At 49.9% G+C, this 17,831-nt stretch overlaps 1 protein-coding gene across 2 annotated transcripts; it reads left to right on the top strand.

Annotated features, from left to right (window-relative positions):
• The first annotated feature begins 2,295 nt into the window (after positions 1–2,295).
• LOC149352707 (uncharacterized) lies at positions 2,296–16,675 on the top strand. 2 transcript variants are annotated; one of them, XM_089577229.1, is made up of 4 exons: positions 2,296–2,729; positions 7,365–7,497; positions 10,296–10,343; positions 15,116–16,675. In XM_089577229.1, exons 2-4 carry the CDS (start codon positions 7,389–7,391, stop codon positions 16,618–16,620), a joined length of 1,662 nt encoding a protein of 553 aa, XP_089433355.1. In that variant the 5' UTR covers positions 2,296–2,729; positions 7,365–7,388; the 3' UTR covers positions 16,621–16,675. The 2 variants fall into 2 exon arrangements, with proteins under 2 accessions (XP_089433355.1, XP_089433354.1); XM_089577228.1 differs by lacking the exon at positions 2,296–2,729 and having other exon boundaries at positions 6,160–7,497.
• Positions 16,676–17,831: the final 1,156 nt, after the last annotated feature.

Genomic DNA, 17,831 nt, shown 5'->3' on the forward strand with positions numbered 1-17,831 from the left:
GGGTTCGACGGAAACCCGTCTGGCGAGGGAAATTCAGCATATCAAGAAAGAAACACTCGCCAAAGTCATACAAAAAACAAACAAACAAACATAAAAGCATTGACGTTCCAGCACCAAAAAGTGACTTCTAATGCTTTCGCTGAACACCAGAAAAACACGGGCCACGTGATTGAATGGGATGCCGCGCGCATACTCGAAAAAGAAAAGTCTTTATCTACTCGCCTGCTCAAGGAATCCTTTCACATACAAATGACAAGCCAAGCGATTAAATGGACACGGGGCAATCTACCCGAGATATACATCCGCACGATACGCAACATTTTTCCTACATAAGCAGCAGCCCATCTCGTTTTCATCCTTTTGTGAACAAGGCACCCGTAGTGGTGCCGGAACGTCAATGTTCACGCGAACTGTTGACAAATATGCTCTTGTGTGTCGGCATGTTCGTTATGTGGCGGCAGCGTGGAGCGGCTTCCTTAAATGGGCGTCCGCAAAGAGCAATGTTTCCGATGTTGCAGCGCCTCCGCACGCGCCTCTTTGAGCAAGCATGCGTGGACGCACTGTCAATGAGCGAGGCGGAGTTTTTGCGCAAGTGGTCGACATACTTCATCGTCCTGCGCGGCGGTCGAGTATCGGCTTTCTTATTGCCCTACTGACGTGCTGAGTGCAGTGGCACTGCGCATGTGCATGTGACATCAGACCTTTGAGTTCAGCCGTTTTGTTTTGTACTTTTGTTGACATTAGAAAAAATAAACTTCTCTTTCTACGTCAATGTTTTGTTTTTCTTGTACGACTTTGGCGAGTGTTTGTTTCTTGATATGCTGAATTTTGAATATGAGTAGCCAGAAGATGGAATTCAGAAAGATATGTTGGGATGGCAGCCGTTTCGTGTATAAAATGAAACTTTGAATGGCGGAGAGCACATTCCTGTTGCTGAGCCCAAGGGTAGAAGCACCAAGAAACATAACAACCCCAGCGGGAACTTAGACCAAGCTGCCGTAACGAGTGTTCTAGCAGGCGCCTCCGTACAGAGGAGAAGCGGCGGCAGGTCAACAAGAAGTGATTTATCGTTTCGGGTTCAGCGCAGAGCGGGCACAATGGTCGGTTGGTCGGTTTATGGGGTTTAACGTCCCAAAGCGACTGAGGCTATGAGAGACGCCGTAGTGGAGGGCTCCAGAAATTTCGCCCACCTAGGGTTCTTTAACGTGCACTGACATCGCACAGTACACGGGCCTCGAATTTCTCCTCCAAAGAAATTCAACCGCCGCGGCCAGGATCGAACCCGCGTCTTTCGGGCCAGCAGCCGAGCACCATAGCCATTGAGCCACCGCGGCGGCCGGGCACAATGGGGAGACCGCCAGACCAAACCTATGTAGGTAGCGCAACAGAGAGGCTATGTACGAGTCGGGTCTCAATTTCTTTTAGAGCGCAGCTCTTTGGCGTCCGTTCCTGGGTTTCGCGTCGTCGTCGGCGTCGGCCTCGTAACCAGCTCCGCCCCCCTTTCATCCCCCCAGCGCTATCGGCGTCAGCGGCATCAGTCAGTCGCTGCTATCTCTTCCCTCCTCCCTTTATCGTGTTGTCCGCTTGCTGCGCGCGCTTCTGCCCCCATCGTTTGCCGCTGGGTGTACACGCCGCCCCCCTCCCCCCTCCTCCTGCGAGTCTCTGGTTGTCAAAGCGCCGGCTCGAACTTAATTCCTTTCTTCGCTCCTCCTCCAATGCAACCCCTGTGCGGTGGCAATCAGAGAGCCAGATCGGTGGCGGCGGATCTGTATATGTGCACCGCCCGAGCCGAAATTGCGAATACGTGTGAAAAATAAAAAAAATTCTGTGATAGCGCATACATGTGTTGCTCGATTTCTTTGCCTCAATCTATCGAAAAGGTGAAACAGCTTATTTGCTGCGCTCAAATTTCGCATTAGGAAGTAACGTAATCGTCGGTAATTTTTTGGAGAGCCGGTGCAGTGGCTCAATGGTTATGGCGCTCGGCATGCTGACCCGAAAGACGCGGCTCAGTCCCGGCCGCGGCGGTCGAATTTCGATGCAGGCGAAATTCTTGAGGCCTATGTGCTGTGCGATGTCAGTGCACGTTCAATAACCCCAGGTGGTCGAAATTTTCGGGGCCCTTCACTACTGCGTCCCTCATAGCCTGAGTCGCTTTGGGACGTTAAACCTCATAAACCATTCTTTTCCGAGAAAAAAAAAGAGAGAAAAAAAACGAAGTGTCCGTTAAAATGCCCGTTGCTTTCTTCTTCCTACTTTTCGGTTTTGTATAAGATGTAAAAATGAACAAAGATGTAAAAATGAACAAAAAAAAAGGGCAAGTGGGAGGCCTTGCGCTTCACTGCGTGCGACGCGAAAAAGTGCATGCCACACTGCACAGCCGCATAAGCCACCTTGAGGGCGCCAGTGTCGGCCAAGGAGGAAGAGCACGATCACTCTGGCACGATGCGCGCGCCCACATGCGCGTTCGTTCTCGCGTGCACGCAGCCTGACCCTACAGCTCTGTAGGAGCTGGCCTGCTGCTGCGAGAGGACAGCACTGAGAACTCTGGGCTTCTCGGACAGCTATTCCACACGAGCACCGGGCCTCTCGGGCTGACCTTGCACGAGCACCAGGCCTCTCGAGCCGACCTTGACGAACACCAGGCCTCTCGGGCTTGACCTGCCGCAAGCAGCGGACCCGTTGAACCTGACCCTCCGCGAGCAGGCTGCTATCCCTTGCGCCTGTTGGTAAGTGGGTTTTCTTTTCTACTTACTGGAAGTGCCGCCGTGGGCCTACGCATTACCGCAGCGCACCGCTTATCCGCTCACCGTGTTTCATTCGAGAGCAGCAAAGGAAAGGCAACGTCACTGCTGCCAGGTGTCTGCTGGCAGCCGCCACGTACCGCGTACGTTTTGCTTCTTCGAACGTCGGCCGCGGCAGAGGCGGCCGTGAAGGAAAGGCGCAAGCGTTGCGCGAATTTATTAGTCACCAACTCTATTCTCTCGCGCTGGTGGGCGTGATTGAGTTTAGATTTTCCGCTTGACGCCAAAAGCCGTCAACCGCTGACTGGCGCTCGGCGTCCAGCTGATAAGAACTGCTTAGGGGGGTTGCTATACGGTAACTCTTTAGCTTAACTTTATAGCATTAAGCCTTGCGGCACTGTACTCGTTTTGGGGAGTTATCATCAGATGGACGAAGCATTGCTGCGAGCTTTTTCGTATACTTTCTGCAATCTGGTTTCGCTGACAGAAAGCAATCGTACTTTTTTACGTGATCTTATCCACAGTAGCAGGCTCCGAGACGGTCGGATGAAATAGCTTTGCTGTCCCTGCGTCTTTTAAATACCGTTCGTCATGCCACGTGACGTCATGCCAAGTGACTCGCCACGCCTCGCCGCAGCTGCGCGCGTTGAGCGGGCCGTTGTACGATCGCTTTTGAGCGGATCCGCTAGGCAGGCGGACTGGCGGACCGCCCGACCAGACAATAGGCAACCGCCCCGTCCGGCGGGCGGGAGGAAAGTTGGTGAACTTCAACTTTCGAGCGGACGAGCGGAACCGCCTGGCGACCGGATTGCAGCGATTGGCTGCTTTTTACGTGACGTAGACATCCGCTCCTGCCGGGGCAAGATGGCCGTCCGTCGACTGAACTGGGAAGCGAGGCATAGGTCGTAGCTGTAGTGGTGGCAGCTATGCCGCGAGGCATACTATATTGGCCACATGTTGATATTACGAGTGTTCAGAGCGACTGCGAACTTCTCCGCGTGCAGCAGCGGCGAGCAGCGACAGTTTCCCGAGTTGAAATCGACGGTGATGTTGTTGACAGAGCGCCTCTTCAAACCGACGCAAGACATACGCGTTGGCGGTGTCACGAAGTGTTTATATGGAGCTGTTTGTGGTTGCTGCAAGCGTTCCTAATTCCTGCGAGTATCCACGCACAGCGGCGAGCAACAGCTGCTCACGGTGAACTTCTGTGCGTGCATGAGCTGCCTAGCACAGTGACTAGTGTCCGCGTAGTGAAAGTGATTGCGATCGAAGCGAGTGCTTTTACGTCAAGGCAGTGAAATGTGGACCTTCGAGAGCTCACTACGCACGCCGTGCTTTCCGAATGCTGAAATGAACGTGGCGTTGTGCAGCTAGTCGCATTCGTTGCGATGGTTGCAGTGATCGCGACCGAAGCGTGCACATGACGTTGTTGCTGGCTACGCATTCATTACCATTTTTTTTAACAAATAAATAGCAGCGCAAGGAGACGAGGACTAGACGAGACAACAAGGACGGCGCTGAACTTCCAGCTTTTATTTCCAACGAATCGTGCGAACATATATGCACTCTGAACAATCCGGCGTCATCGTCAGTGCATTCACAAATATGTCAGCTCTTTATCAGAAAGAGTGATAGAAGCGGAGCTAACACACGCTTCTCCCCGATTATAAATCAACTCTGATTCAAAGATTTCGCGCGTTACACGTTGATTATTATTATTTTTAATGACTGTGCTAGTAAGATCTGGGGAACATTCTTCACACGTAAGGCAGTGGGCGGCCAGAAGTCCTTCAAAATCTTTTCCTTTAAAGACGTCTAGTCCTCGTCTCCTTGCGCTGCTATTTATTTGTTCAAGACATGTACCAACACGCCCAGTTTTCCACATTACCATTTTGTTCGCGATTCGTGTTGGCACTGTGCTTGAGAATTGCCGTGTGTGCGACGTGACGTGAGCTTGGCTGCACGGCCGTAGGACTGTTTTGCGGCGACAACAGCGATGTCGCCATCCTTCTGCGCTTTGGTGCTCCATTCAGTACGTTTTGTGATGATGGGTGCTCGGGTTACGACTCGCCGGAGAAACTGTGTAACCTGTGTGAAAACATCGGTGCAGTGCAAATGTATCTTCGGGCGCGTCATTTTTTATTTCCTGCCGGCTGTGCGCACATTTGCCTGCAATAAACATATGGGCGTGGTGAATAAGTGACTGAACACTTCCTCTAGCCATTTCGGTTTAGGTTGTAACATGGTATTACGCGATTACAAACAATAATCATTGCCGCTTTTAAATCACGGCTGATTGACAGTGTACAAATCTCTAATATGTGCCAACTCATAAGTCTGTTTTTCATGAGCATTTCAATTGATGTAGCGCAGAAAGAAAAAAAGTGTGGCAGCAGCTTATGCAATCAAAACTGTCCACAGAGCAAGTTGAGCATAACGAGTCTTGATAAAAAACAAGAAAAAGACGCTGTATAAAAGCTGTGGTGTGTGCTTACCTCCACACAGTCTTGGATGAGCAACATCCGGAACTAGTGCTTCGACGATGTGTCGTCGCCGTCAAACGGGATCTGATGATCTTTACCATATGGAAAGGCGCCAGATTGGATAGCCATGTTAACAGAGCTTTCGCTCGTCTTACTAGGTTCAGCAGGGTTGTACCGCAGCTATCTTTTTCCCCAGTAACATCCACTGCAGTGACTCAGGGGCTATAGCGTTCGGTTGCGAAGCGGAAGGTCGTAGGGTCGAATCTCAGCCGCGGCAGTCTCTTTAGGTGGAGGCTAAATGCAAAAACGCCTGTGTGCTGTGCGATGCAGTGCACGTCAAAGAGCCCCAGGTGGTCGAAATTGACCCATAGCCTCCCACAACGGCGCCGTAAAGGGTTACGATGCGTGCAGGATCGTTCACTGACTGCGTGTGTAAACGAGTGGCCATGTAACTTCGAGACCAGATCATTGTGCTGACGCTCAGACGTCTACAGCGATGTGCTTCACGGTGCGAGACTTCTTTGATCAGAAAGCGATCGACCAAACTTTGCGAGGGCCATTGGTCGCAAAATTGCTACGCGCGCCTATATCGCAGCCAGACACAAGGTTTAAGCCTGTTTCACATCCAAGCGAATATGCTAGCGAATTCTGTCGCCGCGGCGGGAAAACCTTTTCTGAGTCGTCGCTGCGATGAGCGGCGAGGTTTCACCAAGTTGGAAATTTTCGCTGCGACGCGCCGCTCAATCGCTCAGTCGCTTGCATGTGAACCGGCCTTTAGGCGGTGGGCAAAAGCGGTAAAGCGCCCAAGGGCGCTACGCCCTGCCTGCTCCTCGGTTCGTGATAAGCATGTAGAGTGCGCCTCCAGCAGCGACCTGCAGGCGCAAACAGCAGCTGGCGACCAGTGGCAGTCGAAAAAATTCAACACGCTCGCCGTGTGCTTGGAAACATGTTATTTGAAACCCAGAAGCCTACGCAAACGTAGGTGTCATAAATGCATGACAGGCAGCTGCACGGGCGGTCTAGAGCCTCGTGCGGCTTCCACTTATCTACAGCTGTAGTAAGTGCTGACCATCGTCATTAGCTCATCGCTTCGCGCGCAGGAGCAGTTTCCGTGTACTCTTGAGATGCTTACAAAAAAGTTTGTAAATCCTTGTCACTTGAATCGAAGCGGCTCGTAGTGGCTTGAACAGCCCTAGTCACGATGGTCATTAAAAAAAAATGCGTCGTCGGATGATCATAATGAAGTTAATATGGCAACCCGAGACAGTCTTGTCATTATTCTGGCCAAATTTTCTTCACGGCGTTACATGCGCACGTTGGAGTAGTTGAACAATTTTTCGTGGACACAAGATATGCCGGTGATAGCTTCATCCTTTGGTATAATCGAATTGCCTTTGAAACTAGTCGGTCCGCCTTCATGGCAGCGACGGCTGTTGGCATGCAACAGTGTACAGGCACAACTCTACTCCGACCGAGAAATGATTGTATTAACTGTGCGAAGCTTCCGAGGTTATCAAATTGATTAAGCGTACGCGACAGATTCGCCAGAAACACTAATTCCTCGAACCAGACATCGACACGCGACCGCGACAAGCTCATCTTTTATGCGCGATCAAACACCTCTTATATCTGACCTTCTCTTTAGATAGCGATGCTGACGCATTTAGAAGACATTTCACTTAAGTATTAGGCTAAGCATAAGTCGCACATTTTTTTTCAATAAACTGTCTGTTAGCACTACAGTCCATGACTTGGACGTTTCACAAATATCTTCAATAGGCTCGCGAAAAGTTGCGAAAAAACTAGTAATAGCTTGCCAGTTTCGTAGAAAGCTGTTTTTTTTTTGCTGGCTCTAAGAAGGTAAAAAAAAAAGTCCCAAGGCAGTGAAGGAAATAGTGAACAGCTGCAGCGATTTTGCCTGTATTCGAGTATCACGGAGTCCTCAACCTCGCGTTATTCCAGGTTTATGCAAGCCACCCGTGCATGCGAGCTCAGACTTCATTCTTTCGGTATTTTACTTTGTCATTGATGGCGCCATAATGCATCCAATAGTTCTGTTGGCGCTTTTTTTTTTGGCGTGAGCTCCTATCCTTGCATGCATCTGTGTGGATCTGATACCTTGATACCGCTGCCGCAGACTCCAAGGAGGCGTCTCCGAGACATGGACAGTGACTCGTCTGAGGAGGAACAGTCCTCCACCGACCAAAGGGCGGCAACCAGCAGGAAGACGCCTATGATCGACATGATCGTAGATGCTGTTAAGAACTGCGGTGAGTGCACGTCCTCTTTGCTACCAGTATATTCCTGCCCTACAGTTTTGCACGTAGGTGTGAAATAATGGATTGTTTTTCGAATACCTTTTGCAATGAGACTAGCTTGGCTGGATTGCAAAGTTCCATCATTCACTCTTATAGGGGCACTGAGAGCAACTCAATCAATTTTTTTTTCTGCTAAAACCTATTCTATGGCTCTTTCTGGCAGTGATGCTGTTTTGTTCGGCAGCAAACGCCGCATGTATTGTTGAGAAAATTGGACTTTGAATTTCCCCACTACTCGCATCACACTCCTGACGTCGAGACCAAAAGGGACTCGGTGATCACTGCCTTGGGTGGACAGCAGATCCTCGCTCTAAAGAAGTCTCGCCTGCTAAGATGGGCGACGACGCCGTCTGCCGGTACAGGACTTCCGTTTGCTTTCAGTGTCCCTTTCGATGAAGTGAAACGCTGCGAACGCGAGATGGCTTGTTGCGCCCAAGTGTTTGAGGCGCCACAGTCAGTCTTCCAGACGCCTGCAAGGAACTGCGTTTTTAGACGAACGAAGCAAGCGCTACAGACAAGGTAGCAGCACGCTGAGCTTTTACAAATATTCAGCACTGAGCGATATTTCATCGCGAGCGAGGCTATTGTGAAGGGAAACGATTCTATATATCCATATGTAGTCATTCCACACGAGTACTCGTGGGTGTTGCATCAGCTGAATTTTTCGCCGCTCGCGCTGTTTGGATCACGCAGAAAGATCGCGGCGGTGTGTCTATTCTTTCTTGCAGACGCGGTTATTCTTGAAATCTGAATTCGCGACACCTGACCTGCAAAACAAATAGCGATGGCATTTATACCTGCGCATCCCAAATACGGTGTGCTATTTAAGTGTGCGCGGGGAGCATGGTTTTCGGCACATTCGGCGCACTCGGGCTAGGAATTGTGGATTCGTGCTCATCTATGATGTGGATTGCCCCTGGCTTCTTGAATTGCCGAGGTCCGCCTTGTCACCGCCGGGGCACTGGGAATCCACGTCTGCCGCCGACATGCTCTTCGTGCAGCGGCACGGCAGCAGCGTGGTATCCACACTTTCTTTTTTAAAGACGTACGGTCGTGCACATCAGATTTTCTGAGCGACGAATGACTCACGCACGCACAGAACATGCGCAGTGAGGGCGAGCTATAGTACCGCGAGCTTTACTCCAGTGCACTAATTCCGTGAGGTCAAGGCACAAGCAGAGGCACAAGGTCAGACGCGAGCCTTCGTACCCACGACTTGTGGTCAGTACTGAATGTGACGTAATCCATGCATCCCATTCTTTGAAGCAGCTCTTGATGGAATGCCGTAAAACTACACGGTTACTTTCTTGTGGGGATTTTTTTTTTATGACGGCTACGAGCACCTTGTTCTTGCTGAATTTCTATTAAGGGAAATTGCTTAACATAAAGCAGTGGATTTGGAAACAATTGTCTTCAAATTCAGCGCCACACACAAGGCAACAATTGAGTTGTGCTCACCTTGTGTGTCACATTGAATTTCAGCCGCCGCGGTGGCTCAGTGGCTATGGTGCTCGGCTGCTGACCCAAAAGACGCGGGTTCGATCCCGGCCGCGGCGGCTAGAATTCCTTTGGAGGAGAAATTCTAGAGGCCCGTGTACTGTGCGATGTCAGTGCACGTTAAAGAACCCCAGGTGGTCGTAATTTCCTGAACCCTTCACTACGGCGTCTCTCATAGCCTTAGTCGCTTTGGGACGTTAAACCCCACAAAACCAAACCAAACATTGAATTTCAGATGTTGAAGCGTATCCAGCCAACTTTTTTTTTTGCAGTAGCGGTTTCGCAGAGGTCGTCGTGGCAAGCTAACGCGATTTAGCTTTGAGAGCCAGCCATCCTCGATATTTATATTCATTGTTCTGCCTTTATCCTCTCTGATTTTAAAACTTCCGGCAGACGGAGCGTCGGAAGTGCTGCTTCCTGATAAATGTTTTTGCAGCGTAGAAAGCGGAACCGCCTCACTGCGGCCCCGTGGCTTACTAGATACAGTGCAGGCGTGTATAATCAGCAACAGCAATCTGGGCTGGACAAATTACTTTCGTACCTTTCCACGGGACGGGAAAAGGCCTGCGTCTTTTCTCGCGGAGCGGGTCTGCCGGCGCGAGACAATCGTTCTTGGGACCCTGCGAGTAAGCCAGATGGATGCACTGTCGGCCAGCGAAGTGCAAGGCGCAGTACGCTCTGGATCGGTGGTTTATATTTCTCCTGATAACTCACTAGCGGTGATCCACGTATCCATGTGTTACCTGCGCACCTGCGCTCGACTGTTCTGCCCCGGCTATAGCGTTCGCATTTGAAGCGCAAGAGCTTTGCTTTACCAGCTCAAGTCCGAGCAAACAGCGGTTACGCTGCCACTTTGTAGGCTTGTCCGAAGAGAAGTCTCCCCACGACTTGTGCGCCCAGCCCGCGAACGAGTGCCCTACAGCGTTTCTCTCCGAAGCTGTGTGCGTAGGCTGAGCGGTCCGCGAACTTTTGACGGCGGGTTTTCGTACCATAGTTTGTCACGTCAGGAATGTCGTGACGTTCTTTCGAACCTTTTCAGCTGCTGATGGGTGCGTAAGCTGCGTGCAAAATTCGCGCGCGTAAACTGTGTTGGCGCAGCGAACTGGCAGGGCGCGTACTTGCGTTCGTGCTTCATTAAATGCCAGCTATGTCTCTTTTGTCGCCTTTGTCATTTATTCATTCGAGAATGGACGTGCGTGCAAGTGCGCGCGTTTGTCCCGATTGTTCACTTCCTTTCTGCTGTTCTCTTACAGCTGACCGTAAAGGCGCGACCCCTGCGTTCATCCGAAACTTCATCTTCAGTAAGTTGTATTTCAAACCAGTATTCCCGCCCGTATCTTTGTCAAGCTGTGCAAGCACCCATGTGGGAAGTGATGCGAGCCGTGAATGGCTGTCCTGCAGCGTTTCTCGCCTCTTGACTTGCGCAAAGCACCTGCAATGATTGCACCTTCTGTATCGGAGTTTCTTCCTACTTGCTCAGAGATATAGCACACTGCGCACACAGGTCTAGTTTGGCACCATGTATTGAAGTATTAAAAAAACTAAAATGCCATGACCTTTTTTTTTTTTTTGAAATAGACTGCACATGCCGCTATTTGTAATGTTGTATACGATAAACAGAATATTTCGGGTGGTGGGAATAGCCTCTGCCCGGTGGCTCTCTCCGCGTATCCCTAGAAAGTTAGGTGTTCCCGTCATTACACGCCTATGGGGCCTAACTTGGGAATCTGTAGCAAGGCTAGACGTGGGGCAAAGGAAGCGCAGAGCGCGGTTAGAGATGTGCGAGGTGATAAAGCTGAAATTGAGGAATGAACATGGGCAAAATGTAAAACGCAGATGCGATAAACGGTGATCTTTTAATGGCGCGTTAGAACGCCGCGAAACGCTAGCAGTCGGACAGCCGACGGATGCATGCGCGGATCTCAATTGCCGACGTCATTAGCCTCGTCCAGTACGTGGCTGCTGTACAAGGTTATTATCCCACGAGTTGGCTCGATCTTATGAGTTACAATGATAGTGTAATCAGTGGAACTGCTCCATGAGCTGTTCTCTTGCATAAGTTCACCCCCCCCGTTAACTAATATGGTTTCGAACATGCAGTCGGTAAAAAGTCAGCATCGACTGGATGCATCTGAACTCTTCAGGCTTTTCTGGCACGAAATCTGGAAGCAAGGGGTACCATTTCACGGAATGGCAGCCGCTGTGTATTTGGTCAATGTCGATTGCAAATGTGGACGAATCTAAGCTTGGGCCCGCGTGAGACGTGGAACCGTTGAATCAATCGCTGCGAAGTAGTCGGTGCAAGAGTGTGCTCGTTTTTTTTGCTTTTTTTTTACAGGGAAAGCTGTAATAGCTTAGCTCAAGCCAAACGCAAGTTAAGGGGCACAACGGCAGCCGGGTAACGCTTAAGCGTCCCACACGTAACGCCGTCTAGCGGGCGGTATTTGTCCCTTCGCGGTTGAAGAGCCCACCAGTAAAGTGAGCCATTTATGCGCCATTCCTTTCTTGAAATCTAGCGGAGGGTCTGGGCCTGGAACTGCGAATAAGGCTAGATTGGGAACTAGACTAATCTGCTTCGTGCAAGGGGTTCCTGTACTGTGCCGGGAATAGTTGAGAGGCAGTGTGTGGTGAAGAACACTACAAATGAATCAGGCGTGCATCTATATCGTCGAGCGCAGCGCTTTCTACATCCACATTGCCAGCAGTGCTTTCGCTGTAGGTTAAACGTACCTTAAACTTGCCATCTTTAAATGCTGTTAGTAAAAATGGTGGCGGATTTTGCTGTGCTGGTTTATGAAATAGGTATTTTAGAAGAAAAACAGCGCAAAAACATTGAAATCTATGGCTAGATTGCTGCCGGCGCCTGGTTTTAGCAGTGTGGCGTGCTTGCTTAACCATAAAGAAAACAAAAAAACTGCACACCTTTCCTGGACAGCACGCGCGTCCTAAAGAAATAAAAAGCGAAAAATTTGCGGTGGTTTAACTAGCGTTGAACCTGGTTAGAGAACGACAGCTCTGGTTTATCGGGCAACTACACGAGGATTCGCGTGGGTAACGTTGAGTGCGTTCCGACAACTGCCAGCACCGGAGCTCGTTGAAGCGACTGCGTCTTCATTCCCGTCCATGTCGCCGCCGTCTGTGGCGAGAGCAACCTTAGTAGGCGCCTTTTCAGCGTGCCGATTGACGTCATGCTAAGTCCCATGACTTAAATTCCGTTATACCGTATATGACGGCATCAGTTCACCCATTGTTATTCGTGCATTTCGTTCTATTTTTAAGGTCAAGCTGAAGGTCACGTCACCTGTTTAGCACTTGTAGTTATCCGTTGCTATAGCAACATACATATCAACTAATTAATTACGTCAATTAATCTGTCTAATTAGTGTTACTTAATTAGGCTAAACTTCTTCTTTCCAGTGATGTATTGCATGTGGACATTCTTGTTTATTACTAATTATGCTCATTATATACTATGACGTCATCATGGTTAACTACACCAGCTAGTACACTCCTATATACTAGGTTAGTCTGCGATACCGCGGAGCTACGCCGCGACAACGCGCGGAGTAGGGTGCCTCGATGCGCGCCCGCTCTCCGGAGAACGGGCGCGCATCGAGGCACCCTAGCGCGGAGATCGTCGCAGCGACCTCTTGTTTGTAGACGGAGATCCGGTTGCTACGGGCTCCGTTGCTAACCACCGGCAATACGCAGCGGAACTTGGTTACGACTAGCGTGCTCTAAAAAGCCAGGGCAATCTTCGGAGCGCTGGCTCTAATCACTCTGCGGAGAGGCGAGAGCTGCGTTAGCAAGTCATCCGTTAGACTGCGTGGCTATGACGCTCGGCTGCTGACCCGAAAGACGCGGGTTCGATCCCGGCCGTGGCGGTCGAATCGATGGAGGCGAAATTCTAGAGGCCTATGTACTGTGCGATGTCAGTGCACATTGAAGATCCCCAGGAGGTCGAAATTTCCGGAGCCCTTCACTAAGGCGTCCCTCATAGCCTGAGTCGCTTTGGTACGTTAAAGGCCCAGAAATAAAATCAAACCTTCTGTATCGGGGTTGCCTATAATGTTTGACGATTTTGTTGTTAATGTTTTTCCAGCTACATTTCGCCTCTGGCGGAATAAAAACGAGCCGCGTCAGCGCGTTGTGTCGTCATGCTCCTCGTACCACGTTTCTGCGCTGTTTTTCCTGAAGTATGATATACCAACTTGCCCAAGTCTCCGCCTTAACGCAGAAATAAATGCTTGTTAAAATGCTATGCGCTTCTGGCGAACAAGTCAGTAAAGGGTGGCGTATGCGGGCGGTGCAAGATGCTGGCTGCAGGAAAAAGTCGAAATTCGCCATAGCGTGAAATTAGCTTCGTTCAGATAAGGGCTTGTGCACGAAGAGAAACCCCGCGGCGAAATTTTATTTTCAAACTCGTTAGAATTTGTCAAATAATCTCCATCCTTAACATGCTGAAGATCCTTGGTGGGGATGAAATGTGTTCTCAGTGTGAACAGAACACTTTAGGCTGCGCGTGTGCGTGCGCGAAAATGCGTTTAAGCTGCATTTCAGGGACACTGAGAACAATTTCATCCAGTTTTTCATCTTAGTAAAAATGAGACCTATGGCTCTTTCTTTCTGTGTATATGCTTGTTCTGAAGCAAAAGGCTCCTTTATTGCAGAGAAAATTGGATGTAAAAATTTCCCGCCACTATTCAATTTCGTTACTTCGAGACCGAACGGAACACAGTGATTAACGCACTAGGCTGGACGCCGGTGTAGCCGATTGCCTAAGGGACCCGCACAGAAAACTGTCTCGGCGTCACCGCGGTTTACTCGCGGAAACTACCGATAGTGGCAATACCTGCATTTCAATTTTTTCGTATTTTCTAGCTTAAGCCTTTTCTGACGGGAGTGGCCCGATTACGAAGCGGTACTTTATCGATATAGACGCATTTCAGTTAGTCCTCCCAGCATTTCGGCTAATCCGCAGATTCCTCCCCCCGAGAACTGCGATGAAAATTGCGCACTCTGTATACCTCACGCAGCGCCTTGTTAATCTTTGCTTTCTGCATGTCAGTAGAGCTGCGTTCGGGATTGAAAGTTTAATAACGCCAAACCACTGATAGCTGTTCTTGGGCATGGGTTATACGGTTGTTCCCTCTCGAACCACACACCTCTAGTGGGGTAGTGCTGTGGTAGCACTACCCCTCCTAAGCTCCTAACCGTTCGAAATATACTGCATCAAAAACTAGCCCTCACAATCTATAGTCAAATGAAGACCAACCCTGCCGCCTTCTCAAAGCAATACCTGGATAAAAATCACTCTCACAACTTACTAAATAATACATGCAGAAAAACAAAGCTGCGAACAAATTACGATACCCAAATACTATCTTATCGTATACCAGAGTTCTTAAACAAACATCATTTTATCAGACAAATGCTAGAAGAGAATACTGCAACTATTGCTTTCAAGAACACTCTCCTTGATTATTTACTGTCATTGCAAACTTAGACTGATAGCGTTTTTTGAATGATTTAAATTCTGTTGTGCATATTTGCTTGTCTTTTAAGTTCTTAGACTTGTGCTTTATGCCGTTTTAAGAAACATGTTAAAGAAGCTTGCCTTTTTTTTTTTCAGAATGCCTTTTCACTTGTATAATGTGCTCTTTAAATAAGATGTTAAAATTGTGTTTGAAGCTTTTTCTGTGTGCTGTACCGGTGCTCGTACTGCATTTTCTGAACAAGTTTCAACTTCTGGGAGTTGGGGGGATGGCGCTTTGTCAGGCATCTCACTGCCTTTTGGCCATTCTCCCAGAAACTTGTACCTGTCTAAATAAACTTCTTATCTTATCTTAAGATGGCAGCAGCCTCTAGTGCATGGAAATACTGTTTCAATATTAGGGTTTAGGCTAAGGTGAATTCGCCTTGCCGGTGCGAAATATGCTAAAGACTGGCTTTTCTTGGGGCACTTTGTGGTACGCCGGTAAATGTACCTGCTGGTGGGGGGCAGCTCACTTAGTTCTGTGCGGCGCATGCGCTATCAAATTTTTGAAAATGCCTTGTGTTTACCTTGCCACAGGAAAGTACCCCGACGTGAATGGTACGCGTTTCAAGACCAGCTTCAAAAGGGTGTTCCTGATGGCCATCGAAAAAAACATTCTGGTTCGTACGAAAGCAACAGAAGTGGCGGAGGGCTTGAGAGGACGGGTCAAGCTCGCGACCGAGGCGAAGCCTAAAAAGAGGGCTCCTGCTCCAACCGCGCAACCTGCGTCGGATCGATCTACAGAGCCGGGACCATCTACCAAGTTCGTCCCCAAGAAGACCAAGAGTGGCGAAGCCGTAGCCACCGAGAGCCGAACCAAAGGCGCCGAGGCAAGGAAGCCTCCCGGAGCACAGAAAAAGCGTGCTGCTGGTGAAACTGCGAAGCCTGCCGTAGCAGACATTGAAAGTAAAAACGGCTCGGCTGGAAAAAAGGCCGCGAGCTCTGGCGCAGCAACTAAAGGTGGCAAGGGCACTGTAGTTGCTGCTAAAGGTGGCAAGGGCACTGTAGTTGCTGCTAAAGGTGGCAAGGGCACTGTAGTTGCTGCTAAAGCTGGAAAGGGCACTGCAGTTGCTGCTAAAGCTGGAAAGGGCACTGGAGCTGCTGCGAAAGCTGGAAAGGGCACTGGAGCTGCTGCGAAAGCTGTGAAGAGCACTGGAGCTGCTGCGAAAGCTGGAAAGTCAAGCGGCGCAGCAACCAAGGCAGAGAAGGGGAACGCCGTAAAAATGAAGACGGGAAAGAGAAAAGGCGTAGCACCCAAAAGAGGAAATGGCAATGCTTCCGATGACGAGAGCATGGTTGTCGATGTGGAACGCTTCAGTGAAAGCGGGACCTCTGTCGATGTAGACGAGGGCTCTGTCGGTGCACCCCAAAGTGAAGACGAGGGCTCTGTCGGTGCACCCCAAAGTGACGACGAGGGCTCTGTCGGTGCACCCCAAAGTGACGACGAGGGCTCTGTCGGTGCACCCCAAAGTGACGACGAGGGCTCTGTCGGTGCACCCCAAAGTGAAGACGAGGGCTCTGTCGGTGCACCCCAAAGTGAAGACGAGGGCTCTGTCGGTGCACCCCAAATTGCAGACGAAAACTCGGACGCTGAACCCCGACGCGACAAGGTCGTATCCAAGAGCACTGTCGGCCTTGGCGAAAGAGGGTATTCTAGCGTTGAAACCATGCAGGGCAGCGAAGGTGATGACTCTGAAACAGAACAGCGTGCAGAGAGTGAGGATTTGGCCTCCGACAGCGAGGACACAGACAATAAATCTGATGTGCCCTCCAGCACGATCCGCATGACGAAGAGACCTGGGAAAAAAATTGCTTCTGAAAAACTTACGGGGCTTAAGAAAACCACACAGGCTAGTACCGCCACTCAAGACGACTTCTCTGGCACTGGAGAGCCTGATTCCTCAACGTCTTCTGCGTTAAGGATTTCAAACCTTTCTGCGCCACCTCAGGAAGGTGGTCCTACTGGTGACTCCGTTGAGCATGACGGTGAAACCAAAGCCAAGAAGCAGCGCCTGAAGCCAGCACGTCGGGCCAGGAACTGAATGGCAAAGTGACAAGCTTTTAATGTGCATGCAGTTTTTTTTTATTTCGCTGTGATGCATTTTATTCTTGTAGCTACCAGGTGCACACGACTCTCTTGGGAAATTAAACTGCATGTCAGACTCCTACTTTTTAGTTATTCTTGCATTGCTGTGATAAGCTACACATCGCATGGCGTCTAGCGATGGCATCTGCGGGCGCCAGCTTCCCTTGTACCTGAGCAAAGTCATCGTGTATACGTGGACTTTGAAGCCTGTCAAGGTGGGTGTACTTCCATGCAATAAAGAAAGTGTATAAATGGTCTAGTCTGTAGCGTACCTGGCTGGCGACGCAAGGGTCGAGAGTTCGAATCCGGGCTAAAGTTTATGACTTTTCTTTCTAAAATAAATCTATAGAAGTTCAGGCGTCTGAGACATGCGCCGACGTTTATTTCACATTAAGTCTTCTTTCCAATTTTCATTCCAGACACTCTTAACACGGGTTTTCCGCTGAAGCCTAAACGCAGTCTCGTTAAAGCTGCGATTGACGGTTAAGGACCTCAGGGGCCTGTAATTTCATCCGGAGCCCTCCACTTCCGCATGCGTTGTATACCAGGGCTGCCTTTCCGCGGGTGTACTTGTTCTTCGCAGTACGGTGCATCCTCAACACCATCAAAGGCCTCTCGCGCACGGGCCTCCAATTCACCCTGCCCTGTGGCATCTGAGACTACCCTTTACCCGAAAATTTATCTACCGTGTTCCGGCGTCCGGAAATGAAGGAAGAACGTGTACTTGTGACGTGATACAGATCAAGCCCGGCAAAGGGCCCATACGAAGAGCGCATGCGCGACTGATACGATGCATACCCACCCGATTTTCTGCCGCTCCCTGCTAAGCTTGCCTTCCCTTCCCTTGAAACCCACTTCGTTACCCTTAAGGACCGTCCACTATCTGTTCCCCGCATTACATGTCCTGCCCATTTCTTACTGGTCTCTACCTCCCCTCCTATACCAATCACCCTCCGCCTAATGCCATTGTCTCTAGCATATCTCATTTGTTCCATAAAACCGATTTCTTCCAGTCTCGTAACGTAACCCAAATTTTTTTTCACAGCCGCTGCCTTTTAAAGCTCTGCGAAGGCTGTCCATCGACTTCTGGTGAGAGCTTTGGCGGCCGTTATACCCCGATGGGCGTTGCGGTGACCAGTCTATGCTTGTACATATATCGCGAAAGCC

The sequence above is a fragment of the Amblyomma mixtum genome, chromosome 3 (assembly GCF_055824585.1).
Source record: "Amblyomma mixtum isolate Tamu chromosome 3, ASM5582458v1, whole genome shotgun sequence".
Lineage (NCBI taxonomy): Eukaryota > Metazoa > Arthropoda > Arachnida > Ixodida > Ixodidae > Amblyomma > Amblyomma mixtum.